Source organism: Patiria miniata, unplaced genomic scaffold (assembly GCF_015706575.1).
Source record: "Patiria miniata isolate m_02_andy unplaced genomic scaffold, ASM1570657v1 HiC_scaffold_20, whole genome shotgun sequence".
NCBI classification, from domain to species: Eukaryota; Metazoa; Echinodermata; class Asteroidea; order Valvatida; family Asterinidae; genus Patiria; species Patiria miniata.
Genome location: NW_024037059.1, coordinates 24,244,405 through 24,263,565, shown reverse-complemented (window position 1 = coordinate 24,263,565; position 19,161 = coordinate 24,244,405). Strand labels below are relative to the sequence as shown.

At 40.7% G+C, this 19,161-nt stretch overlaps 2 protein-coding genes across 4 annotated transcripts; one reads left to right on the top strand and one right to left on the bottom strand.

Annotated features, from left to right (window-relative positions):
- The first annotated feature begins 28 nt into the window (after positions 1-28).
- LOC119728268 (alpha-ketoglutarate-dependent dioxygenase alkB homolog 7, mitochondrial-like) lies at positions 29-4,463 on the top strand. 3 transcript variants are annotated; one of them, XM_038200437.1, is made up of 5 exons: positions 32-311; positions 578-688; positions 2,357-2,530; positions 3,013-3,137; positions 3,723-4,463. In XM_038200437.1, exons 1-5 carry the CDS (start codon positions 198-200, stop codon positions 3,841-3,843), a joined length of 645 nt encoding a protein of 214 aa, XP_038056365.1. In that variant the 5' UTR covers positions 32-197; the 3' UTR covers positions 3,844-4,463. The 3 variants fall into 3 exon arrangements, with proteins under 3 accessions (XP_038056364.1, XP_038056365.1, XP_038056363.1); XM_038200435.1 differs by having other exon boundaries at positions 32-688; positions 3,723-4,462; XM_038200436.1 differs by lacking the exon at positions 3,013-3,137 and having other exon boundaries at positions 29-688; positions 3,723-3,797.
- A 2,782-nt stretch (positions 4,464-7,245) lies between these two features.
- LOC119727922 (pancreatic lipase-related protein 2-like) lies at positions 7,246-14,710 on the bottom strand. The gene is made up of 5 exons (XM_038200001.1): positions 14,641-14,710; positions 12,178-12,479; positions 9,418-9,664; positions 8,458-8,573; positions 7,246-7,808 (listed from the first exon to the last, which is right to left on the bottom strand). Exons 1-5 carry the CDS (start codon positions 14,708-14,710, stop codon positions 7,470-7,472), a joined length of 1,074 nt encoding a protein of 357 aa, XP_038055929.1. The 3' UTR covers positions 7,246-7,469.
- Positions 14,711-19,161: the final 4,451 nt, after the last annotated feature.

The following is a 19,161-nucleotide window of genomic DNA, read 5'->3' as shown; positions in this document are numbered from 1 at the left end:
TCGAAAGCTGCTTATAAATAGTCTGGTACCTTGATACACTTACTCTGCATGCATGCGTTTTTATTGAAAATTAATGACAGGCGCGATCATTAATGACAGAACCACTCTTTTGAGCAAAGTATCGCACGTGGATCAGATCATCAAACCATGTTCCGTGAACGAGTAGTTTACAAGCCACGTTCACGGGTCTATAAACCATGGAGGAAATAAAAACACATTCCTCCATGCTTTTACCACGTGGACGATGGGAATCCTACCGCGAATTACACATGTTCCATCGGCAGTCATGTCAATACGACTACTTTTGCAAAGTACACGTAGGCCTACCTTCGAACATGCCCAATGGTTATCGCGCGACATCTTTCGACGGTATTCGTCATTTTCGCCATTAAAGGCATCATTGATCAAAAACATCAATATTTTCTCCAAGTCAAGCAAGTCGCGATCGTTGCCTTTGCCTCTCTACAAGCCAGAGGCAGGATGTGGATTTGCAGACAAAACATCCATTTTGAAAGCTGGACAACTTTCAAGTGTGTTTGAAAGCAGCGATGCTGAAACAGCTGACATTGTTTTGCAGAATTTTGAGCTTCATGAAAATTTGGTGTCGGAGGAAGAAGAAAACTCTCTCTTGGAGGAAGTTGAAGATTATCTAGAAGACTTGGATTATGAATATGATCACTGGGATAATGTGAGTAATTGTGACTGAAATACTGGACTACCTCCGTATTATAAGTCACGAAGCCACATACGGCCTGTGCGCGCAGCGTCCCGTGGGTCGCACTAAACAGCGTCAACACAGCGTCAACACAGCGTCAACACATGACAGAAGCGTCAACACACCGTCAACACATCCAAAACACATTCTGAATTGACAACAAGGGCATATAATTGTGAAACATACAATAAAAGAGAATTTCCATTGGATTGAGTTTCCATTTCGTTGTTAAAAATATCGTATTTTCATGCGAAAAAAATGACCTTAACTTGCACTTCGCACAAGCTTGGACTACACCATTTCAAGTAGGGGTGTGTAGGTAATGACATTATCTTGTCATAAACAACAGAGGGCGCCTTGCTGCAGACTAGACAGAGGGATACCAGATCTATGTGAGGACTAAGGATTGGAGGAGTGGTAGATCATTATTTTGTGAGTTGTGTTTATGTTTTGGTCTTTGCAGATATTTTTAACACTGGCGACCCCGGCCGCGTCCCTCTCTGTTGGTTTATTGTACAACGCTATCACCCTTTAGAATAATGGTATGGTCCGCGCTGCCACTGAGGCAACATGGCGGGTGTTCGGCAGCCGATTTCGGAGCGGCACGGAGAGCCAATTTTCTTGAACTAAAAATCGCGATTTTCAGACGTTTAACCTATTGATTTTAAGCACAAATCTTGTTTCTGTCCATACTGTATGGGTTACATACTGCTTTTGTAAATTTTAATGCATTTTGGATGTGTTGACGCTCTGTTGACGCTGTGTTGACGCTTTGGAGTGTGTTGACGCTGTGTTGACGCTGTTTAGTATGACCGCGTCCCGTTGCTAGGGGGAGCCGAAAATTAATTGAAGATCGAAATTATTTTGTGAGCAGAAAATCAACCCAGCTATAGTATGACTGCTAATAGCACAAAATTGTTAAATAGAAGCAAACAATTTGGCGGGGTTTTCTGTCTATGACTGCTCCGCTAACGCGGAGCATCATAGTTATAGGAGTAGCTTGTAACATGAGTAACAATTTTACAACTTGGGCCTTATTCGAGGGGGATTTTCTTCAGAAATGAATGCACCAAAAATAACTGCAAATTTAAAAATTGTGTATGATAAATTTCATATTCAAACGTTCCGGAAGCGCACCACCAGGGCCGGGGGAACTTTCAGGCTCATTACCTGGAAAATGTCTAGTTGTTCATGGCTGCAAGCGTGGGGTGTCATGGCTTAGCGGTTAAGAGCACCGGACTCATGCTCTTGTATTTCATAGGCAACAGTGACATGGGTTCGAGCCCGGGTCTGGACACTTGTGCCCTTAAGCAAGGCACTTAACCATTATTGCTTTGTCCTTCGGATGGGACGTAAAGCATTGTAATGCAATGCACGTAAAGGTACCAAGTAACACTTTTTGCTACGAGAAGGGGTTTGCCCCGGTGTTTCTGGCCTCCTTGTTATACTCTCCTGGGGAGTCATTAGGAGAAGAACCAACTGAGTACCAAGACTTTACTGTGAGTTAATTCATTCTCTCTGCTTGTAAGAGCTACACAACAAAGGGGAGGGGTGTTTTGTCTTATTTTATTGATTTATTTGTTTATTTTTTTGTGAACCACACAACAAGTATGTACAGCAATCCCTTTCTACCCTATGTAGGCAATTCATGGATACAGAGAAACAGAGAAATCACAGTGGTCAGTGAAGAGCCAAGCTGTCCTACGGCGTATTAGACAAGTTGCCTTTTCCAGTAGAGAGCAACAGCTAAGTTTGGTGCATGTATTGGATCTGGCTCAAGATGGATACATCAAGCCACACGTAGATAGTGTCAAGGTAAAGCATTGCAATCTTTTCTTAGCTTTGGTTTTATGATGTTTTATGAAATAATGCTGGATTTTATGTCTGGACTAAACAGTCACTTTATTTTGCATATTTCGTTTCGCACTTGTGGCAGTGGTTGCAAATTCAGTCAGTGTGAATTGAACTTTAAATCTATGGGTTTGGTAGTTTTCCTGCCATTATTATTATTATTTGCACCATTTGCATACTTTGTCTTGAATTAGAACACATGTATACATGTAGATAAAACTGGTCAGTTACCAGAAATGGAATTATATACATTGGATATTAGTTGCCATGGATGTATGCATGAAAAGATTTAATAACCATTTTATGGGTTTTTACCTGGTTGTTTCAGTTTGTAACAAGAGAAACCTGTAATTGATCTTTTACAACCTTTACAGAAGATGTAGCTTTCTTGTATTAGTTTCTGTGTTAGTTGTTTATGACTAAAATGTTGTTTCTTACTTGCTCAGTTCTGTGGTTCTACCATTACTGGTGTGAGTTTGCTGTCTACTGCCATCATGAGGCTAGCAAAACAGAACAACCCGGAACACTGGGTCAATGTTGTCCTTAAGCCGCGATCTCTATATGTCATCAGGTACATATAATTATAAGCTACAGGTCTTAAGTTATGTTCTCAGTAATGTATAGCTGGCCTACATGTGGTTTTGTATGAGAGGATTCTCATGTCAGCAGTCAGATGATCCGAGTGGAAACCATGACTTGTAACCATAGTTGGGGCATTGTCTACAGTTGGGATATAACACTGCCAGTAAGTAGCAACTTCCAATACACAGGGGAACTACATGTAATGTTGACTATCCATCCGAAATAATTACCATGTTTTATACATATTCACCAACATTTGTTGAGTTACTCATCAGTTACATGTAAGTGGACAAAACATTGCAGTGTGCTGCCATCTTTTCATGTACCTAGGGTATATTTCTGTGTATCCCAGTGCAATGGTTCCACGATTGCATTAAAATAAAGCGCATTTGTAGTGGACTGTTGCACAGGTAACCTGTGCTATACTTAACTGCGTATTTACCCTATGAGTGAATCATCCTTGCATCATTGTTTTTTCAGTAGGATTCTAGTAGACCTGTTATGTTTATCATTTTGTATTCCATCCTGTCAATATAACTTTTCAACTTGTACATGTACGTTAATATTTCAACAGGGATGTGGTTCGCTACCAGTTCACCCACGAGATTTTAAAGGACAGTGAATCTTCATTCAGAGGTCAAAGGTTACCACGTGCCCGCCGGATTTCTATTATTTGTCGGAATGAGCCAAGTTGATGTGATAAATGTGAAGGGACTGAACTCTTACTCAGAGCAACATGATTGCCATTCAGTTCTTAGGCTTGAAGGTGTGTATAGAGGAGGGTCTTGGTATAGCGCTGTATACGTACTACAATTTATTTACTTATTTTATTGAGATGAATAAATGTGGGCCTATATAATGTAATACATGTACATCTTTGGACAAAATCCAACCCCGCCTACATTGCTTCTGATGAAGTAGATATTATGCAACAGTATGCATATTTCTATATACATGTATTAAGTGGTCACGAAAATGCTGAACACTGTCTGACAAACCCTGGGGGTTTGACAAACCCTAGGCCCTGTCGCTAGGATGCATCTTCATTCCTACAAAATCGTACACTAACTAGCTACATGTAAACATTTGATACAGCTCAATCCTCCAGAATCATCCGTTATTTCTTGAATTGTTCATTTATAGGGTGACCAGTGCCTCAATTCTGCAAACTCCTCCAATAATCACTGTTGGTATTTTGAGGCATTGTCGGAAGCAGTACAGATGATTTTCGGAATATAAGCCGCGGCTTATACGCCGAGCCTTGAACATGGGCGTCGCCAGGATTTTTTCTAGAGGGGGGCAAAAATAATTTTTGACCAAAAATGCTTGTATTTCTCAACACATTTTCGATTTATCAGTTTTAGAGGGGGCAGGGACATTTTGCCCCCCCCCCCCCAACTCATTAAATTTACACCACTTTGTCTTCGCGCCTCTTTTTCTCTTCTTTTCTTTTCTTTTTTTTGCGTCCTTTTATTTTGTTTTGTTTTTGTGGATTTTCCAGGGGGGGCGCCCCCCCTTGCCCCCCCCCCCCTCGCGACGCCCATGGCCTTGAACTTTGAAGAATAAAAATAAGATTCACATGTGTATTTAAAGGGAAAATACAACATTTGCAAACATAAAAAAATACAACTACCAAATCATTTTGAAATACCTTGCTGGACTGTTAGTGAATGACAGTGTAAAGCATCCTGTAAAATCATGGCACCTGGTATACTGTCATTTTCCAGAAAAGTGGTATTTTTGTATCAATTTCCAACGCTGATCGGCCGATCAGCGTTGGAAAAAACTGGCTTTTTTTTCAAATACTGGCCCCAATTGACCATCGCACTTGTTTGCAATCGATTACAAACCTATAAACGGGTACGAGCCAGCTAGACTGGTTCCCTGACCTTACAATTCCCCAATGTATGTAAACTGCTCTGTTTCTTCTTATATGGAGTCAGGGAACCAGACTACAGGAAAATGATCGTTTTTCTTGGTTTTTATAGCATTTTCGAACCCAAAACCTCAAAAAAGTCAGTGTAACTATATTTGCTATATATTTCCAACCCCCCAATTCCATCCATTTCTGAAAATTACAGCAAAAGCAAATGATGTATATTCCCTTTAATGTACTGGTATAAGAAGAGATGTGTTGCTGAAATTAATTATCAATTAAGAAAGTCATTAAAAACCGAAACCACGTCCCAAGTAAAGGTACCGAGCGGTAAAAAAGTACGGTGAAAGCTGACTTCGACGCTTGCGACCAGCCGTATGTGATAGTGCAGCTGCATATCCGTAATGCATGCAGCATGCCTTTCCCAAGCGGACCACGCCATTTGTGGTAATAAAGGGGTGTACTTTCTTGGGAACAATAATTACCAATTTCTTTATTCGATAATCAGTTGTTCAACGTCACAATATATTTTTTTTTCTTGAAAATGTGTTCAAGAAACGATGTAAAACTCAAAACAGGGACTAAATCACCCCTTAAAAAGATAATGGATTCGTCCATAAAAATGTCAGCGTCGTTTTGACTATTTTCGAAGAAAGTTACGATCGAAACTTGAATTTTTAACGTTACTACTAGTAAACACAACAATTTGATAATTTTGAGGTAAAAACGGACCTGTTTATTCTAAGGACAAAACGAATCAGCATCTGTTGCCACAAAGCAAGATTTGTAGCGCTCCAGTCAGACAACACACGGTGGGTTGCATACTCTCTCACGTGCTGCGGGAAAATGTTGTCATTCACCGGCGCGGCGCAGGCTGCCGGGCCATGCATTAACTTTTAAGGCCGGGGTTCCGGACGGGGCAGCCGGCAGTAATTCCCGTTGTTTATATCTCATCATCAATTTCCATATTTGTTTGTAAGAGTATCGATTGTAAATGATTTGATATAACTTTTGTGGCCCTTTTTATGGCTTCTGAAGTGTAAATGGAACTGGTTCATAGCATTTTGACTAGAATTTGGAGGCCTTACAAAATTGAAACCGCTGCGGTCGGTGCGGCTTATACGCCCATGCGGCTTATACGCCGACTTCAAATCTTAATTTGCAGATTTTTGCGTGCTGCGGCTTATACTCCGCGCGGCTTATATTCCGAAAATTAATTACCTTATACATGTAATCTTGACCTGAATGTGTGTATGACAAAGCATTGAGCAACACAAGGCACAGCCTAAAATCTTGACACAATGTTTCTTCCAAAATCAACTGACACATTTTTGCCACATAGCCTTTTAGGATTTTGGAGGATTTGGGGAGGTTTGAACCGTTTGGCCTTAATGTGCAACTATTTGTGGGCCATTGGCATGAGTTGGCCTAGTAATAAACTCACCTCGCCTTTACAATCATTTACATGTGTATGGAATGAAGCAATGTTATCTAAGGAGTCTCTTTCATGGTACAACTCACTCACCCTGACACGATGGCTGACTCTGACTACAGTTTGATCCCTTCCCTATGGCACCTACTGTTGCCAGCACAAGATTCGTTGTTATTGCAGAAGGCTTTTAAGACCAAACATACATGTATGTTTAAACTTTGTGATATCTGGGTAAGATCTTTACTATACCAGACAAAGGCTGTCTGTGCTGCCTATAGGGACATCTTGCAATTTACATACATGTAGTTGCCAAAGAACATACAAATGTTGACCTCATAGTCTGTGATTTTGAATGTGTAGCTAAAACTGATAGGAGAAACGAAACAAAACAAAAACAAAGAAGTGTATATACATGTACATGTAATGTTATTTGTTTTTAATTTTCGATTATTTGTGAATTTTCACCAAGATACATTTACCTTATAAATATTCTTAAAATAAATGAAGCTGGAGGAGTGATTAAAAAAAAGTCTTTATACTTGGACAATTGTCTGCTGTACGTTTCAGTCATTTTTATTCGTTAACTGAAGACACTACAGTCGAGTCTCGTTAATACAAACTCGTTCGGACCTAGCCAAATTGTTTGTTATATCAGAATTTTGTATTAAGAGGAACATCAGTCCCATTCATTGTGCACATAAATGCACAGTTGGAACTAAGGCTTTGTTTGTTATAACCAGAATTTTGTATTAACAGAGTTTGTACTAACGAGATTCGACTGTATGTCCAAAATAATCCTTCTGTTGAGTTGAAAGTAGAGTACATGTATTTCCATATTTTGACACTGACTGAAACTTGTAAGAACTGATGAAAACTCGTCAATTTAACCATGGAGAATCTCTCTGGTTCGTAAATTCTAGTAATGAGGCATGATTTACTCGTCACTTATGTAAGATTTTCACATTCATTTGGCATCCACATGAGCACAATTTGCGAATACAGCCATGATAAACCTAATTCGGTGAAGGTATGATGTTTGGAGCGCAATATGGACTTTCCTTATTGGTCATTATGACATAGAGACCATAAGCACTCAATGGTGTCTGGTCAGCATGATAGCCCATTTGGACTGAAGTGACACCTGGTTGGCCCTGGTAAGTGCATCCCTGCCCCTGGCCCGTTACCCAGGTACATGGGTAGGCCAATGAGTTGCAGTCATCATTGATACCATCTGTGAAGTATTCATGGGACTTTTTGTGACCGCAGTATCCCTCCACTATGTCGGGAACAGCCCAGGAGGTACAACCGGGCATATCGGTACCATAGTTTGGGTAGATATCTACATGGCCAACCTAGAGCACAATGTAGGGAAATGTGAAAAGAAACGTGAAGCTTTAGCCAATATCATTTGATATGAAGTCGACATTAGGGTCCTGATTACATGTACATTCCTAGCATGACCTCTCGACATACCATTACAGTTTGGATAAAAAGATGAGAAATGTCTTTGCTCTTACGGATATTACTCTAAGAATGTATACCAAGAATGTGCTCTATGGCAAAACTGATTGGACTAGAGGACCCTAACTTCTTTGTTGATTGCAACCTGACCCAAGAATGGTACCTGTCCAACTTGCAGGCAATGTTATCCTGGCTGTATCTTGCCGTATAAGAGAGTACATTTCAATTTATATAAGTTTAATGAAAAGAAAGCAACAATGCAATTTCTGAAAACTCTCCAAAGTCATGTCGTTTTAGACTCTGTTAAGTACAGAGCGTCACAGTGACCACAATCTTGCTAAGGCAACTGACTTCCGGCGACACTGAAATGCTACCCTTTTACGCCTTGAATGTACTTATTTTGGACTTATTTGGAACTTCCGCTAAATCAAAACATGAAATTGGCCTATACACGCGAAGCCGCATTAAAGTTTTGCATAATACAAGTTGGGAAATTGTCCAAGTTGTGAAATTGGATGGGAAGCTGAACATTGAACTAACCGGTTGGAATATTCCGAACATTGAGGCATGGATCACGTCAACAAATGCAGCATCACTAGGGTCAAGCCGACAGTCGATCTCATCACCTTGGAAGTCGGGCTCTGCTGGATCCATGCCTACAGTACAGAGAAACATGATGAATCAAGTCAACAACTTGACCCACGTTTTGGAAGTCGGAATGTGACGGGCTATAATCATTTGAGTGGTGAAATCCCTGGTGCATAATTGACAATGATAAGATGTGGGGGGAAAAAGTAAAACTGGTTTTAAAACTACTGACGAACACGTATAAATGGAAAGGAGTTTTCGTACTTTTTTTCATTTGCGCTGCAGTTCTGGCCTGTTAAGGTTTATCTTTAAAGGGAATATACAGCATTTGCTTTTGCTGTAAACGGATGGATTTGGGGATTAATATTTATAGCAAATATTGTTACACTGACTTGCTTGAAGTGTTGTGATCGGTAAGTTCTGGAAAAATCAAGAAAACAATCATGTTCTTTTTAGTCTGGTTCCCTGACACTACTTGAATTGGAATGGAGCAATTTATAGACGTCAGGGAATTATAAGGTCAGGGTACCAGTCTAGAAGGCTTGTATCTATTCATAGATGTGTAATCAATTGCAAACAAAATTCAGACAAACTAAATATGGAAAACCGGGGGCACTATTTGAAAAAAGGCCAGTGTTTTTCCAACGCTGGTCGGCCGACCAGCGTTGGAAAATGACACCAAAAAAAAATCACTTTTCTTGAAAATATCAGCACACAAGGTGCCATAATTTTACAGGATGCTTTTAGACTGTCGTGAACTAACAGTCTAGTAAGGTTTTTCATAATAATTTGGCAGTTTTGTTTTTTGATGTTTGCAAATGTATATTCCCTTTAAGCAGTTTTAGCGACGTGTACCGGGTACGCGCGAAGTCACTTACGAACCGGATACTAGGCTAGGCCTATAATACTTACCAGATATACGTCCGATTTGTCCTGACATGTGCTGGCCGACGTACCCGGCCATCTGTCCTCCAAGACTGTGACCAATCAGATGCACGTCAGCGAGGTCGAAGTCCGAGTATTGGTTCAGCATTTGCTGGAGCAGATTGACGATTTGGCGAGCTACAACACGGATGTTCTGCCTTGCCTGGCAGTAGTCGGGCAGGAAACTCGGATCGGCACCATCTTTCCAATCCACACTGATGACGTTGAAGTCCCCCTGCATTTCCATCAAAATACAGTTTACTTCCAGACTTCTTTTAGGGTCAATAAAACGAATAGAGCACGGATGTTCAAACTCACTGAAGGGATAAACTACCCGCTCGCGAATTCCTTTTCCGTAGGCGGGATGCTCCAAAATCATGAATAATTCAATACTTTCGATCGGGCCAGTATGTTTATTCATAAAACAGAACAATGATATCAAGAGCATTAATTGTTGTTATTTGGTCAACCAATTACTTTAAAGCATTTTAAAGTACAGACGTCGACGTCGAGCTACCACACAGTGCATGGATAGCGTGATGAGCTATGGATACAAAGATCCCTGGTTCGAATCCACGTCGTTGATACTCATTTTCATCGACTGTTTTTACTTCTCTGAATTCATCGTTGAGATAATATTATTTCAAGGGGAAAAAAAGAGAACGAGGACCTAAGTGTCTTGCAACGATTCAAAGGAAATCTAAATTATGCATGATTTTGGAGCATCCCGCCTACGGAGAAAAAAAAATCGCTACCCGCTCATGCTAGCAACAAATCTTAACTTTGACCTCGATTGGCATGTTGACCATAAGTGCGCGTAAGCCTTATATAAAAGTAACTTTGCCGCATTTTTTTCATCATCAACGTTATGTTCATATTTTGCGTAATAGCGATACGTATTGGAGTGTTTTCGTATAGGTAGTGTAATATTTAACTATTCAAAGTCTGAAAGAAACAAATTTGCCCAAAAAAGCAAAACAAATAAATCAATCATTTTTTTCTCGTGCAAACCGTGACTTCAGAGGACTGTGATATCAGGGCATATTGTATACCATAACCAAGCCTCCATGATTACCCTGACAGTTTGTTCTTACGCACACTCTTCAGGCCTTTTCATGTTTTACACACAAAAAACGTGACACGCAGACAGACAGACAGACAACCCAACATCAGACAGATATATAGACGGATATTTATGCACATCATGCATGACAGCCATCACCGCCAAGCTGTATAAATTCACAGATTCCACTTATTCGCCCTTTGCGCGCTCCCGCCTTAAGCATGCAGAGCCTCGATCTGGCAACTACACAATAGATATAGCCGGTTCAGTGATTCCCGTGTCGGGGTTCAGTGATTACCGGCTATATTTTATTGTGTAAAGTTGCCAGATCGAGGCTGTGCATGCTCATGGCGTAAGGAGGGAACAAAGAGCGAATTGCCTTCAATAAAACTGCCTCTCTGGCCTGACCGTACTATTTATATACGGATTATCTGCATGTGTGTCGCGAGGGGGGGGGGGGGCCGCTACCTCCTCGGAAAAGCAACCAAAAAAGAGGAACAAAGCAAAACGAAAAAGAGGCGCGAGGTCAAATTGCTGTTAATTTAATGGGAGAGGGGGGAATGTCCCTGCCCACCCTCAAAAAGTGATAAATCGAAAATACGCTGGGAAAAGTACATGGATTTCGGGGGTGTGGGGTGGGAAATGTGCTATTCCCCCTCTAGAAAAATCCTGGATAAATATACATTTTACCAAACAGTTTACCAAAAAGCTAAGCAAGGTTGCATGTATATAGGCACTCTGTTTATGTATAATAGCAATACCATGTCTATATATATATAATTATGTTTAGGTTCTAACTGGAGACCGTTATGCCCTATACAGGATGAGTCAACAAAAGCGGAACCCAAACCCCAAAAATTATATTTCATATCAGTTAAACAAATATGTAGCACCAAAAATAATAATGACTGAAAAGCCAATTTCATAAGCTACTTTTAGATGAAAAGAATACTGAAATCGGTCAATCCGTTCAAACAATATCACCATTTAAATACAATGACCCTAGTAAAACCTGTCTCGTCCAAAAAAATGCGATTTCAAGAATCGTCGTTACAATTGCCTTCAAACATCATTAGCGATAAAATCTCAGTTTAAACGTTAAAAATATTCATCAAAGTCCTTTTGAAGGCCCGTCTTTTAAACAAAGTAGATTTTATAAATCATAATTGTTTGCCTAAACAGGGTTGTTAATAAAGATATTGTGTATTACAGTTGGTGACAGTTGTTGAAACAATTAAGTATTCTGTATCATTTTCTTTGTTGTTCCAAACAGTCAAAACAAACAAAAAATTGGGGTTTGGGTTTTTTTTTGGACGAGACAGGTTTTAGGGTCATTGCGTTTAACTGGAGATATTCTTTGAACGGATTGAGCAATTTCAATATTTTTTTTTTCTAAAAGTAGCTTATAAAATTGGCTTTCCAGTCATTATTATTTTTGGTGCTACATATTTTTTTAAATATGAAATATATTTGTTGGAGTTTGGGTTCCGTTTTTTTTAACTCACCCTGTACATACGGATGCCACGCACTCTTGTCTTCGTACTATTTTCGCCAATTAACTTAGTAGCCCGACCCTCTGTGTTCTTTCTGTTTCCATTAAAATCAGGAGCAAAACATATTGTTATATATCTTCCGTTTCTCTGAAATGATAACTTAATCCTTCATCCATGTTAAAGTGTACCGACCTTTTTCAGCAATTCGTCTTTCATTTCGAGCACCCAACTCTTTTTTCCATTGCTTTGGAATCCGTGAATGATAAACTTTGTAGGTCTAGCGGAGGAGAAAGGCACTTTTCCTCCCGATGCTTCTGTCAACTCCACGTCAGCTGATGGGTTCTCACGGGTGTACAAGTAAAACCTGGTGCCGATGTCGTTGATGTTGTCAGGGGGAAATCCCCTGCGATGGCACTGCAGGTCGGCGGTGAATGTGCCTAATCCCGCATAGGTTACCGGCTCAAATGTTTCGTCGCAGACATGATCAGGGTCAACTGGAATGTGAAAACGAAACGGTTGACTGACAACGAATCACGAATAAAAATAATGGTGAGCTGAGTTCAGAAGCGTTAAAGGGTTCTTGCCATGAGTAGGAATATATTTTGTGCAACTATAATACTCCTCTTTTTTATACCCCTTGACGTCGGGAGTGTTTGGCCACGGACAGATGCACATATAGGGTTAAATGTCGTGCAGTGGCATGTTGCCGTTGTCTGCGCTATTATAGCAGTCCCCCAGCTTATCAGCTTTTATCGAGCTGCATCTAGAGGTATCGTTGAGCTTTTTTTTTTGTTTTTAAGCTGATGCAAATTTCCATATTTATGATGAGCAATACTGTTATGTTATTCCGGGCAGAAATCTTAATGTTACACAAATACTCAGCACAAAAGTTATAGAATTTTTGATATTTTGCTGTCGTGTAGAGTTTCTTTTCTTTGTAAATTTGTTGTTTTGTGTTGTGTCGGTATATGACAGTATAAGTGTCTCCTACATGTTTTCAACGAGCACATTTTTGAGTTCCCAACTCGAACAGAAAACCCCTACACTGAACCGTTCAGTAACTTCCTGAAATGACGTTACATCAACAGCGCTTTGTAAGTTGTCCGGAAAAAGCGGGAAAACTTGTACATGTTTACGGAAATGCACCCTTCAATATAATTAACCAAAAAGGGATGTCATATGTTTTTTTCATATTTAAGAGGAGTAGAGATGCACAAAATGTGTCCCTAAGAACAATTCATCGCATGGAACTTGTAATGAGAAAAGCCTTGCTCAACTAAGGGACTGGTGGTCAATCCAGTACATCGGCGATAATGGCGTTTATATAAATTCGATATTTAAAGTTCTATTAAGAGATTTGGTTGACATGCTAAAAAAAGTAATACCTTCTGAAATATCGTCGATATGGACATTTATAATATTCAGAACTTAACTTGTATATTTTCGTCTTCGTAACATACGATACCAAGTATGTTTTCATGGAAATAACGTGATTTGAAACATTTAATATACAAGGATCTATCGGACACATTCTTTTAGTTTTAAAATATCTTCAAAGTTTATAACGTTTACTTGTCAAAGTAGCGAACTATACAGGTTTAACAGTACCTGTTAGAAATAAAACTAAACTAAGAACATTTGCTTGTGTCAGCTCGATTGAATATCAAATATAGCTCTTCAATTATAAATCACTTGGAAAGGAATTATAGTAGAGCAGTAGATTCATCTTTTAACTGCATGCATGTACCACGGCAAGATTACAGTTTTATTCATACAGGGGGTCCGTCACGCTTGGTGGCGCTGTTGATTTACAAATTATAGAAACCTACGGTAGACATTGACGTATTATACATACATCTGCATGGCAGGCCGTCCTCTACTGTCAGGATTATCCTGATGTTTACTTTTTGTCTCAATTGAAAACATAATGCGGGTGTGAAGAAAAGACATGATTTAATTAAGTTGACTAATTGTTTCTTCACCAATTATGTCTCCATTTAATGGAACTTGGGAATATATATAACCGTTGAAGTGTGATACTTTTCTTTGCGACAAGGGGGGTTTAGTAGCTTTGCTTCAATTTTGATAGAATGTTGATGGCATTATCATACAACAGAGTGTGCTAACTAATTGCAAATTTACAGATAATTATTATGATACGAGGTTGAATTTAATTACAATGTTTCTGAAGCCAATATACATGCCCCTAGATTTCGTGTTCGCGCATTGAAAGTCATGTCATGATTTGCGCCAATAACCATGCAGGATTGACCCTTACTACTCCATGAAATTATATATAAACGGCACCCCTTCTATTGCGGGGATTGGCCATGTACTGTTATGAGACATTGACGACACTACCGGACTGAATGAGAATTTGTTCCCAGTTGTGATCGTTTACAGGAATCAATACGCGACGAGAGGGTGTACAAATAGAAAACAGCCATTTTGAATTAAGTTAGCAACAGAATCATAGACCAAATGTTTGTGCATATAACGTTTTCTTATTCAGTGAGCTCAGAATTTAACGGATAACTTACTTGTTATTGCATCCCACCCAAAATATGACCAATGTATTTGCTTGAAATGAAAAAGAAATCAGGAATAGCCATTAGCCGATAATCCACACATCGTATACATGCACAGTCTACTCACGTTGGTCCAGAATGCACGAGCATTCAAACAATCTGTCGTCTGCTGTGGGGAAAAGCAAAGAGAGGTACATACATTGATTTTTACAAAATGTGTCATGAAGTAACACTAATAATAATAATATTCATAAATTTAAAGGAACCAAAAAACCCACAAATTTAAAGGATTTCCTTCGACAGTAAAAAGTACGGAAGCGTATTTAGGACGTGACCGAAAATATTTTTTAAGCCCACTACTTCGCCCGGGCGGATTACTATTTCGCCCGGGCGGATTACTAAATTTCGCCCGGGCGGATTACTATTTCGCCCGGGCGGATTACTATTTCGCCCGGGCGGATTACTATTTCGCCCGGGCGGATTACTATTTCGCCCGGGCGGACTACTATTTCGCCCGGGCGGATTACTATTCCGCCCGGGCGGATTACTATTCCGCCCGGGCGGATTACTATTCCGCCCGGGCGGATTACTAATTCGCCCGGGCAGACTACTAATTCGCCCGGGCAGATTACTAATTCTCCCGGCCGAGCAGACTACTAGTTTGCCTGGGCGAATTAGTAATCCGTCCGGGCGAAATAGTAATTCGCCCGGGCGAAATAGTAATTCGCCTGGGCGAAATAGTAATCCGCCCGGGCGAAATAGAGGGCAGGAACTTTTTTTTTTGGTCATGTCCTAAATACACTTCCGTAAAAAAGAGCACTGCCACTATCCTATTTTGTGCTTAGCGTAAAGGTGTTAGAATACACAGCATTCGAGTCCATTACAGAAATGACACAACAGTCTTCGTTTCTGATGGAAATGTACATCGTTTATTTTATTTTACATTAGCTAAGGGTAAAATAGGTCGTTACCAAACCTCTGATCAACTTTATGTTCTAATTGAGGGGCATGCCCTATTAAATAGCCCAACGTAAAACCCCCCCAAAAAACATTCGAAAACATATACATGCATGTATACACATAATACGCACATATGCAGTAGGCCTAAAGGCCCTGTCACACTGTTGCGAACTTGACTAAACGTGTGTCCGACGTTTTGGGAGATTTGGGTGTATGTTCGTGTAAGTTGTCATTCGTTCGTGACACGTTTGGCATAAGTTGTAGCGGTTCGTTAGGGGTTCGCAGAGGTGCGCTGGGGTCTACGAAAAATGTTGAGCATGTTCAAAATTTTGAGCGGGCGACAACGTAGTGATCAATACGCTATGTATACGTTGAGCATTCGATGTGTGAACGTTTCGCACGTTGGGTGTAGGTTGCTTCTTCGTCAGCTGTTTGGACATATACGTCCAACCCAAGGATCTTTGTCATAATAGCGAATGCCCAACGTATACATAGAGTTTGTCTAACGAATGGCTTACGAATGTAAGTATTTAGGACATGACCGAAAATTTTTTTTAGGCCCACTACTTCGCCCGTGCGGATTACTATTTCGCCCGGGCGGATTACTATTTCGCCCGAGCGGATTACTATTTTGCCCGGGCGGATTATTATTTCGCCCGGGCGGATTACTATTCCGCCCGGGCGGATTACTATTCCGCCCGGGCAGATTACTAATTCGCCCGGGCAGACTACTAATTCGCCCGGGCAGACTACTAATTCGCCCGGGCAGATTACCAATTCTCCCGCCTTGGCAGACTACTAATTCGCCCGGGCGAATTAGTAATCCGTCCAGGCGAAATAGTAATTCGCCCGGGCGAATTAGTAATCCGCCTGGGCGAATTAGTAATCCGCCCGGGCGAATAAGTAATCCGCCCGGGCGAAATAGTAATCCGCCCGGGCGAAATAGTAATCCGCCCGGGCGAAATAGAGGGCCGGAATTTTTTTTTTTGGTCATGTCCTTAATACACTTCCGTACGAATGTGACGACGGGGACTTGGAGAGCGTATTTATGGGTACGGTCAGCGGAGACACGTCACGTGACATACGGTTGTCATTCGTTACGTACGTTCAGCATTCGTTGGATGGACGCTACGCATGTGTTGTCATTCGTTACTTCTATACACTCAGCATCCGTTCCTCATTCGATTGGCATTCGTCTTATACGTCAGGAGTTCGCCACAAAACAGATTTTGGCCGAGAATTAGAGCGTATCTGGACTTTGCCAAATTTCGAGAAAATAAATCAGTACGCTAGGAAATACGTTTGCTATATTCGCTACTATGTGACAGGGGCTTAATAAAGATTAAAAGTATTAGCCGAGTATGTACTTACTCGCATCTGTAGGACAGGCAAACTGAAGTAACACAGCTACACTCAGCAACTTAATGACGATACGCATGGTGTATGGTGATAGTGCTTAGAACGGACTACAGCAGACGACAGACTAGTCTTCAGTGGTGGAAACAAAATCAAGCTACTGCAATTTATAATCTCGAGGCCAATTTGCTAGCATCTGCTTTTTTATTCACTTTATTCATGAGCATTTTGGTTCATCATTGGATTAGATTGTAAATGAAATTAACACGCATTATTGAGGTTTCACTGATAGTGATTTTTACAATATGTTTACTTAGTGGTTTTGTTGGGCCATTGGCAGAGCAGAATTGTATCTGTTTAGTCAGTCCGTGTGTCGTTATAAATGACCAATAAACATCAAGATAACTATTTGGTTCTGTTCCCCCTACGGTTTAGATAGCTTTGTTTTAGAGGCCTAAGTTGTAGGCCGATCGTTGCATGTTTTGTGTGAGTTGCGAAAAGACTGTCGGTTTCCTTAGTAGTTTATATATTTATTTATATATATATTTTTAAATCTGTTTATTTCTTTTTTATGTAAAATACAAAGCTATATTGCCAAATATTGTGAAAACCTTTTTTTTGTCCAGCCGAGTTATTGAATGATTGTATCAAGAAGCTCGATCAAACAAAATGAAAAAGAAGACCATCGACTGTTTTGATAGCTAAGCATTCAGTACGCTGCACGCACCGCAAACTTCGTGTCTCTTATCTTTGTTCGTGTGCATTTATAACAATATTGGAATGTTACTGACTTAGTTGATTTTACTATTGTTTTGGAAACGTGTTCGATCTGAGAAGAAATGGAAACATTGGAAAGGGAAGAGAACGACTTCATAAGTCACAGGAACCATAGGTTTAAACTGACCAATGCAATAGGCCTATGGGCTCCGTGCGCCAACGAGTGGGCGCCCTTTTACCTAGCAACGACGTCCCATGGGCGCGACGCGTTTTTTTTTTCATACCACACGCTCTCTAGTATACAATGTATATAGAACTATGCTGGAGGGCGCTATATATGCAATAATAAAATGTTTAAAACAACCATACCGATCGACTCACTGCTGGTAGTGCAGTGGATACTACGTTAAATTACGAATCGGTGGTGCGAGTTTCTCAGTGGATGCTGCTCTTTTTTAATTTCTTCTTCTTTACTTCTTTTTTTCTCTTGAAAAGGTTTGTTATTCATTTGGAACATTTTTCTTTTACCAATATGTGGTTTGGAGGATTTTTTTTCAAGGGAAAATAAAGTCCAAGAACCTGACTTGCAACACAACGTACTTCGAACTAACAGCGTGTGGTACGGAAAAAAATAAGCGCGGGCGGGACATTAATTAGTTGGTTGACGCGCACCGTTTCTTGTGTGTGACGCACGTACACTAGGGGATTTGTACTATGTACACGCAGTGGTATATACTTCCGGCCGCGCGTCGCGGCAAAATTGCAGTCAGGCAAAAATGATGGCGTTGGTCGGTCAACCCCAACTGTAGTTTCGTTGCCGGTGAGCAGTGGCGTAGCCACGGGGGGGGGGGGGGGGGGGGGGGGGGGGGGGGGATCGGGGGCCCCCATGAAACCTTGTCGCCCCCCCCCCCCAGTCGCCCCCCCCCCCCCCCCCCCACTGAGATTTTGAGTTTCTAAACAAGTTATCATTGATCTACATGACGCTCCCCATGAAATGTTCCAGCCCCCCCCCCCACCTACTGAATAATTACTGGCTACGCCACTGCCGGTGAGGGGGTACTTGTGAACGAAGCGGATAGCTTTGCAAGTTAGACATTTAGTTCTTGCTATACATATTTTCTTCGAAATTAAATTTATAGTGATCATATTTTACACTGCGAAGTAATTCGTAAATAATTTATTGAAGATTGGGGACGCATTTTCAGTGCATTATTATGGCCGTCCTAAAGTTGTAATGTAGTACCATTTTTAGTTAAAGGTGCAAACAAAATACCATGAGACTGGGACGATATAGATCGTTTTTCAGTATCTGGTTTATCTACATGTAGTAGCGACGTAGCACACCGACGATTCTACACGCATGCAAGTTCATGACGATTACGTCCGTTATCGGTATTATTATGTCCGACAGCACCTGATTTTGACCAAGGAGGGCAGTATGTCCGACCCATTAGTCCAACGTCCAATCTGTCGGTCCCATTACGTACTATGGCCGGCCCGCGAATCTTTTTCCCCAAACGTAATCCGTTTCCCATCTTCTGATTGGTCCATTACATGCATATCTAGTGCCTTGTTTTCCACAACACAAACCATAGATAGGCTTTACGTCTTGTGA